The sequence below is a fragment of the Xyrauchen texanus genome, chromosome 26 (genome assembly GCF_025860055.1).
Source record: "Xyrauchen texanus isolate HMW12.3.18 chromosome 26, RBS_HiC_50CHRs, whole genome shotgun sequence".
In the NCBI taxonomy this organism is placed as follows: domain Eukaryota; kingdom Metazoa; phylum Chordata; class Actinopteri; order Cypriniformes; family Catostomidae; genus Xyrauchen; species Xyrauchen texanus.
The window spans coordinates 35,470,088-35,479,317 of NC_068301.1; the positions used below are offsets into that span (position 1 = coordinate 35,470,088).

At 36.8% G+C, this 9,230-nt stretch overlaps 1 protein-coding gene across 2 annotated transcripts; it reads left to right on the top strand.

The window, feature by feature from the left end:
* Nucleotides 1–428: 428 nt before the first annotated feature.
* On the top strand, nt 429–7,734 carry LOC127619966 (keratinocyte differentiation factor 1-like). 2 transcript variants are annotated; one of them, XM_052093010.1, is made up of 4 exons: nt 429–659; nt 1,587–2,631; nt 4,351–4,419; nt 6,758–7,734. In XM_052093010.1, the coding sequence occupies exons 2-4, from the start codon at nt 1,770–1,772 to the stop codon at nt 6,832–6,834; spliced, it is 1,008 nt and encodes a 335-aa protein (XP_051948970.1). In that variant the 5' UTR covers nt 429–659; nt 1,587–1,769; the 3' UTR covers nt 6,835–7,734. The 2 variants fall into 2 exon arrangements, with proteins under 2 accessions (XP_051948970.1, XP_051948971.1); XM_052093011.1 differs by lacking the exon at nt 429–659 and adding an exon at nt 675–855.
* Nucleotides 7,735–9,230: the final 1,496 nt, after the last annotated feature.

Below are 9,230 nucleotides of genomic sequence, written 5' to 3' on the forward strand. Positions count from 1 at the left end.
AAGCATTTTTCCCCATTGCGCGTGCTCCGCTGCATAAATGCACATTTTGGCAAACGCACATAAAAATCACCTACTGCGTACAGTACACATACAGAAGTAGTATGCTATTCCGTAAATAGCCATGCTCAAGGAAAAAAGGGGGAGTGGAAGAGGAGGGGGATAGGCCTACATTTTGAAGAACTGAGGAACACTGGCGCCATCTGTTGGTTAAAACAACTCAAAGGCTGCGTGCACTGACCAAACATTATATTCAAACCTCCACAGATATTTTTCAGTCTGATTTATTATTCAATCAGATTTCCACCAAAAACTGTACCCTTGTTTTCAAAGGTATCTGGTTGAAGATCAATAAGGTAACTGATTAGAATTTGTAAATGACGTCATCGTCGTCCATGTCCTGAGGCTACCTGTTGAATCAGGTACATTTACCTGTGTTCATTGGAGTAGGCAGGCACGACGAGAATGAAGTGCAAACCGCCGTCGAGTTACTTTTCCTTGACATTTTGCTCTTTTTAATATAAAATTAAACCTACTAATCGACAGCTACCCAAGTATTTAATAAATAAAGGTGAAATGCAGGTCAAATAACCTTGGTGAGCGCACCGGACTTCCGGGAGAACCGTAAAAACCGTCAGACTGCGACATTTCCTCCATATGTTGTGAGTAAAGTCCAACAATAACAACTATTGTTCATTTTCATTGATCTTATACAGGAAAAGGTTTAGGTTTTGTTAAAGTGTTGTCTAGTGGTAAACTCGTTCAGTTTTCCCTAAAAGCCTCATTTGTGACTGGATTTGTAAAGGAAAATGGAAACCGCATCATGTTTTTGTTTTGTTTTTTGCTTTTTTTGAATGTGTAAGTAATTTTTTTTAAATGTTTTATGGATATTATAGTGCATACATGACATTTTACTCTGCATATATTTGCAGGCTTATCTAACAAGTCCAACACGAGTTTATGCTTATCGTTTTGTTGAAAAAGGTTAATAAATATTATAGATATTTGCATCTCTAAGAGCTTGTAATGCAAATGTTTGCTTAACAATCGAAAATCGACAGATGATAATTCAGTTTTTTAAAAGCAAAAGTTTTAAATTCGCTTGTACTTCTTTTTTCAAACTGTAAATGTATTAATAATAAAAAATATATTTGTTGTAAAGATTGCATGTATGCACAATATCTCTTAAAAAAATCTGCTGTTTTGCAATACCCTTTAATCAAAGTTATTATTATTATTTTTGGAGTTAAGGTATTTAAATACTGTTGTTTATATGACATCATACATATCAATACTGAATATAGAAGCAAATCTTCTTAAAATAGCTAGGTGTGTCAGTATCATCTGCTTTTACAAAAGCAGTAAAGGTTGTCAAGCTTAAGTTTTACTTTCACTTTTTTCACATCTTATTAACACAACAGCCATCAAAACAAACACAAGCTCTGAAACTGGTTGGTTTGCACCTCTTGGGGAAGTTTTGGCATTAGTAATGTGTAATGTGTCTGCAAAACAAAGTATTTTTGTTGATGAAATCTCCTTCCCAATCCAGTTTCTCCCTCCTCATTGTAATGTTTCTTTCTCTTTAACAGACCCTGAGGTTTCGACCCAGTGACCGGTAACCAAACGTAAAATCATCCACCAGAGGTCGGTTTGGGCAGAGGGTTGTCAAGTCATTACACAATACACATCGTTTGAAAGCGGCTTTACAGAGAATCATGCTGTAATGACTAATGATTTAAATGTCTTAAAGTACCCATTGATCAGTTGTCCCTATGGAGAGATCCCTGTCCTGGGCCAGTAGTCCCCTTGAGGAAGGGCCTTACCAAGAACGTTGTGTTGACCCAGAGGAGATTGAGATCCAGCATCTTGGAGGATGCCACAAAGTCAATCACAAAGATGCAAATGGAAACACTACGGGGCCAGAGACTGTAAAATTTCTTCCCGTCAAAGAAGAGCCAGTGTCGGGGACCTGTACGTGTGGACCTTGCACATCTGTGGCAGGATGCAGGAAGCTCTTTTGTAGCGTCTTGACTTGTGGATTGTACCGCGTATGCCAGCGTTTGCCCTGTCTGGTTTCGAGTGACAGTTCACCTGTCAACGTACAAGTGGAGGAGTCTTTTAGATCTCCAAATGATGAGAACGGATTCTATTCTGACATCCGTATTGGAGGTGTCAAGGTGGATACATCAGTCATTGAAGACGATGAAGAGCACCTCTCATTTTCCACCTCTAAAATCGCAATGGACAGTCCTACCTACTTAAGTGGCTTACCAGAAGACCACTTTATCGATGACGACCTGACTAAAGATGTGGATAAACTCATCACACGGAAGCTTATGGAGGTCTTCTCGGAGTTTGAGATCAACGAGTTGGCCAAATGCACCTCAGACTCCATGTTCCTCCGGCGTTCGCGAGAGATCAGTCAGCTGATCTCGGATATCGTACAGGAGCACAACATGGAGGAGCAGGAGGCCAAGGGCAGGCTGGTGCGCGAAATTATTCGCATCAGCACACGCAAGAGCAAGAAGAAGCCGCAGTTCAGGCCTCAGGAGCTGCAACGAGATAGTGGTAATGACACATGGAACAGCAAGAGGAATAGCCAGAAGAGCAGCTTCAATTCCATCAGCAATGGGAGTGAGTGAAAAAAAGCATTTCTCTTTGTTTTCATCACGGTCTAGTCGTTAACATTTTAGATGTCCACTCTGATTCCCTATGGGCCTCTTACGAATGTTAATGGCATCGTATAGCCAAACATTCAAATTCTTATCCTCATGTCCTTAAACCTGTTTAACTCCAAATTCCACTGGAATTTGACTGCAAGGTGTAACTGCAATCCAGCTAAAGAATATCCAGATACTAAGTATCTGGATATGAAATGCATGTAAATGCAAGGTGTCAACGAGGCCAAGGATATCAAGCTGCTATTTTACATATAATGAAAGTGAATAGAGATAGATACTGCTGAGTTCCAAAAAAGCCCAATAAAAGTATCATAAATATAGTCCATACACTATATGCCAAGTCTTTTGAAGCCACGCTGTAGCTTCTTGTGAGGAAATATTTTATTCCAGATATAGCAATGGAGAATAAAACAGCTAAGTCTTCCTTGGATGCCATGTTTTTTATTTACACAAGCGTTGCGAGGAAATTGCATTGCTGTGAAGAAAGCTGTTTACTGACCGAGCCGCATGTTTACAGGAGTTAAGAGTACTCCGCTTAAACAGTGCATGTAAATGGTGACGCCACTTTCTCGCAATAACCTACTTTCTGGTGTCCATGTAAATGTAGTCAGTGATACATATGCATTTTCAAGCATTCAATTTAGTGATTAGGTGTGTGATATGTAAGAACCAATGCCATTTATGCAAGCCCTTTTGACATTTAATCACGTGCAGGATATTAGTTTTAGATATCTGAAATTTAGTTTTCAGTAGTTAAAATGCTAATTCTTAAAATCAGCAATGGAATTACTACTAGAGAAAATGACCATTTTAGATATCAGTAATTACAATTGCACTTGAAAAATGAAGTCATTACTGACAGAAATAACCATTCTTGATATCCAAAATGGATATTATTGCTTTATTATTGAAATCTGTAACTGCATTTAGTAGAACTTCACAATGATCTGTCAATCACTTCTGTTCAAAACACAATTACATATATCTATAATTCATTTCTTGCTAGTTAAAATTCCAAATATGCATATCAGAAATGTACTAGTAAGAATTATTTTGAAATCAATAATTACATTGTTGCTAGTGCAAATGTCCATTTCTGATATCAAAAATGGATTTAACCAGTAATCCAATGCTAATGGTAACAACTAATGATAATAGTACTTTGATAGTGCTTCTTTTTTTGTCCAGTTTGTAGCTTGACAGCATCTAGACACAATATGCCTTTATTGTATGGCAGCATAAATGTTTATACAGGTTTGGTATGCCATGAGGGTGAGTAAATGGTGACTAAATTGTATTTTTAATTATTTATTTTTTAGTTTTTTTGCCATATATATATATATATATATATATATATATACTGGAATTACATAAGGATTCACCATATTGTTTGGCTATATTGCTTTAATTCAAGCCCATATAAGACAGTATCTTCAAAACTCTTAATATGCCTCAAATATGACTTTTTTTAAAGACTCTTTATGGAAGTTTCTGACCTTTCTGATTTGATCCACAGGTCTCATGCACATACTGAATAGAAGAGTTACCAATCAATCAGTAATAATCAATATGTCTGCTAGCATCGCAATTTAACCTCTAAATCACTGCACACCATGTGTGGCATAAAATAAGGGCTTAATTAGTAAATGAAACCACTTTATTCTCTTTTTAGAGCTGCAGATTTCAATGGAGAGGTCAGATGACATAGAAGCCAGGAAGTTACGCAACAACAGTAACCAGTGTAAGTTGCACATTTGGTTTTATGAACTGTTTACACAGATTTTTCTTAGTGCATAATCGTAGGCAAACAGAGGCTGCAAATTGTGACTGCAAGAAATGGATGACATGACAGGGTGTCTAACCCAGCTTTACTTTAGCACTACAAGTAAGTGGGTAAATCCCACCAAAACATGTCCAGGTCACATTTGACCCCAAAAAGCAAAAAAAAAAAAAAGTTATAGTATTTTAAAATAAAGCCTATTTTAGGGTGCCTGGGTAGCTCAGCAAGTAAAGTTGCTGACCACCACACCTGGAGTTGCAAGTTTGAATCCAGGGTGTGCTGAGTGACTCCAGTCAGGCTTCTTAAGCAAGCAATTGGCCCGGTTGCAAGAGAGGGTAGAGTCACGTTGGGTTAACCTCCTCATGGTCGCTATAATGTGGTTCGCTCGCGGTGGGGTGCATGGTGAGTTGTGCATGGATGCCACAGAGAATAATGTGAAGCCTCAACACGCGCAAGGTCTTTAATTGTCATGAAAATAATTTCACAATGCAATGGTCCTAAAAGAGGCTAATTTTTACTTTCTTTTGATTTTGAGGTGAAATGTTACCTGGACATGTTTTTGACAGGTTTTTTTTTTATTTATCCACAGTTGGTTTTGCATAAACTTAGCAAATACTTAGCAAAAGCTTACACTAACTTACCTAGCAGCTCAAGCTTATTGTGTAAAGTTAGCGTAGTAGGGATGTGGGCAGCTCTGTACTTATATTAAAGACTGTTGAGTGCCCATATCAGCTCTATATACTGCTGTAGAAGAATGAGTGTGGGTGTGTGGCAAGTTTAAGGGGTTTGTGATGTAACCAGCTCATTGTCATAAACAATGCTCTCTTGTGTGAGGACATCTGATCAGTTACACTCCTCTGAATTTGAATGTCTCTCTTTTCCTCATCAGTGCTGGTTTACCCCTCTCTGTTTGCTTGATGCCTTTTTAATGCTCTACAATGTTGGCAAGCAACAGTTGTATGTTTAGTCTGTAGCCTATGCCATTAAAACCTTTACGAGTATACCGCACACATGTATTGCTTAAGCTTTATATGCTTGCTTTAAAGAGGTTAGATCATAATTTTTTGAATACGTTTATTTTCCTGTGCTCACTTATAATGTAATTTTTTTGTGCCAAAGCAATCATAATTTAGCATTTCATGAGCATTTTCCACCTTCTCTTCTTAGGTATACTTTAGTTTTCCACAGGCTACTACATCTTGCACACAGTTCATTGACATCGGAACGGTCCACACATGCAGCCCGGCTTTTGTAACCTCCCGCACCTGTGCTTGTCTGTGTTGTGTCATCTGTGCATGTACCTGCAGTTGACTGTACTAAGGAGTATCACAAACCAGTCATAGGGTGCATGTGTTAAACATGTCCGCACAAGCGCACTGTCAATAAAGTATACTTTTGAAAGGCTAAAACCCTTGAAAGTGCACAACCTGTAACGGTATATGAAAAAAAAGCATACTTTGACCATTAAAATTACACAAGTAGACCTTCAGTGCTTGGCCCTTAATAAAGGAGATATTCAAGATGTCGCCTAATATTATATTGAATATTTGATATTTCGCCCAGCCCTAAATACATTGTGACAATCACAAGTTCACAAAACAATCCATGCTAAAATGTTCTTCACAAACTGATAAGATGATGATCAGGGGTTTTGATTAAATTTAACTTTAGTCTTTTGTTTTTAACGTCATAATTCGTCAGAAGGATGTGCAGAGCAGCAGGTGCTACACACAACCAGAAACAGCACAAAGATTGAAGGACTTTACCACATTGTACTCTTTAGTGGTTGTGAATTTGAATGATCCCAGTGACTTGAGTCTTTCATTCAACAAAATGATTAGTTTGGCGACCATTTCTGTAAATTACACCTTTAAGCCAGTAGGTGGCGATAAATGATCATCTTTTATGTATTTTGAATGAGTCATTGAACCATTGATCACCAAGCTGTTCACGACTGAGACAAGTCTAATAATTAAAATTTGTGTGTCTATGTGTGTTTAAGCATCATAAGCCTTTTTCTGACAAATGACAACTAAGCAACAAAAACAAATGTTTTTTAGCTCCAGAGACCATTCACCCTTTACACTTTCCCTGGCATTAATGTCATAGTCTACACTACAGGAAGTTTTGGACTTTTTTTGTCTTAGAGCTTTACTTGGTCTTAAAGTGTCATAAATATAAGCAACATTTAGAGTTGCTATAAATAATTAACATATTGAATAAACATGCAATTTAGAAATTGCATATTTATTCTGTTTTTCAATTTATTTTTACTAAATTTTTTTCTCTCTTCCTGCAGCATACTCTCCAAGTTTCCAGGAAACGGGTGTGCCAGTCACATCTGACATTCCTTTACTCAACAGTATACGAACGTGAGAGTGTCCCCATTAAACCAATCACAGTTGACATTTCCAAACCCTCTATGAAGAAGATGTCCTCTGTCTTGGTGTCAGTGGATCATTTTGAAGTAACCCTTAGTGGTTGAGATCCCATGGTCAGTCTTTGGGCTTTTTAAAATGCAACTCATGACTGGATTGTAGTTATCCCGTGCCATTTGTATTTCAACATTGCTTTCCATCAAGCAACTCAATTTGCTTGAGTTGCTGAGAATGAAGTTTGAAATGGTCTTTATAGCTAACAGATGGATACATACTGTAGAACCATGATAGTCATAATAGACCAGATTCTTTTCCTTTTAACTCTCTTTTCTCAGTTCTTTGATGAATAAATGCTAACATGATGACTGTATTCGGAAGATGTTAAAGCTCAAGTCAAATTCTGTGTAGTAGGAAGTTATGTTAGACTAAAATAAATACTTTGAGCCAGAATGAATGTTGATGCATGCTGAATGCATAAAGAATGTGAGGTGTTTAGAGAAGTGCCTGTCTCTATGCTTATTTAAATGTACATAAAAAGCTACATGAACTCTTCACTTGCCATATGCAGAGTCTAGAGGAGTGTGGCAGACAAGCCTCTTGTTCATTGGGAAAGGAGGAAGCAGAAACCGGGTTCACAATTAACAAGACTTTAATTATAACATAAACACTGAACTGGAACATAACAACAGATGGCAATGACACATACACAGATCCATGTGTGTCTATCTCTCTCACTGGCATCCCTGGCTCCTCTTATCTCTCTTCCGCTTATTGTGCACCCTCACGGCCCGGCCACGCAAATTGCTTATTTGTGTAATTTATTAATTAAATGTACACTTTAATGTAAATTTCACTTTTGCAAGACTAATTTGTTAGTAAAAGCTTTATGTAAAATCTTGAGGGTTGCTTCAACAATCTTTTTTTTTTTAAAGAAAAAAGAAATTACATTGGATATTTTGCTCAAGGAGGTAGTAAACACTGTAAGCTAACTATGTGTGAGATAGACATTGAAATATTTTGCATTTGCATCTTCAGTGAAGCAGAACTGTTAACATCATTTGAATCAGGTAAATGCACTCTGTTCAACATGAACTCTTTAAAAAGATTTAAGAATTTATCAAATGGACTTTACACTGTATTTTCATGGAATTTATACTGAACAAGGTCCCATTCAATTTTAAAAGGTTTGACTTAAATATTTGCATTAGTATTTGCTTGGTGAGAAAGGGAACAGAAGCTTGTCATTCCCCTTAGTCATCACACACTGAATACTTGAAACTGATCCTTTTGGATGGAAATCTGTCTTGGTCCTTATGGAGAAAAAATCAAAATCCATTGTAACTGGACTTTAAAGGATTCAGATCTCTTTTTTTGTTCAATTTAGTTGTACGATATCAGCTCACTTTTCATTCACACAGTTTTGTTTGGAACCTATTCAACTTAAATATTATCATTTGTAAACAAATAATAATATATTATAATAGTAATATATAGTAATACATCTCAATCGTGCGCCTTTAACTTTATTTTGACATTCTGAACTCTCCAGGAAGTCCTGTATGTGTGTGTTTGTAGGCTAGTTCACAGTAGTTTAATTCGCTTCTTATTCAAATTCTGGTAAAATTCACCTCCGGTGCCATTCTAAATGCATATTGAACCCAACTATTGAGCATCTACCTCTGAGATGTTGTTCGTGAGTAACACTCAAATATTGCACTCCGCGTGAAGGCTACAAATAGCCGTGAGTGTGTGTTTGTAAATGAGATCGCTGGAGCTGCACGTGCATTTTGATATATTTACTTATTAAACACAGCCTTTTGTGATTCACAGAGCTATCGCACGTCTTCAAGTGGCTTTGAATAAAATGCACGAGAACTACATTAATTGTGTTTTGATGGTTCTTTTATATAATTTTTTGAGCTTGACAGTAATGAACATGAATAACACACAGTATCAGATTTTGATCGGGCTCGTTGGACCGATACCCGATCCGTCTAAAAGCTTCTGTATCGGAGCTGATACCGATGCAGATATCGGATCAGTGCATCCCTAGTCCCTATTTTATTTCAAAATCAAAAGTAACAAATTAGAAATTAAATTTTGGACTTAGAAAATGAAGCCCAATTTTAGGGCCATTAAGATTTTTACATTGTGACATTTTCATGACAGTTCTGCAAATTTTTACCCCACAGTTCTCATTACTGCAAAGCAAAAAATATGGGCATTATGATATTCTCATTATTGCAATGTGAAAAAATTTATTTAAACTAAAAATAATTTTTACATCATAGTAATACTACCTTGGTACTGCCTTTCATTTTCACTGATTTAAAAATCATTGTACAACAACATATTTTTTTACTGTGAAATGGTAAAAGAAATCACTGTTAATGT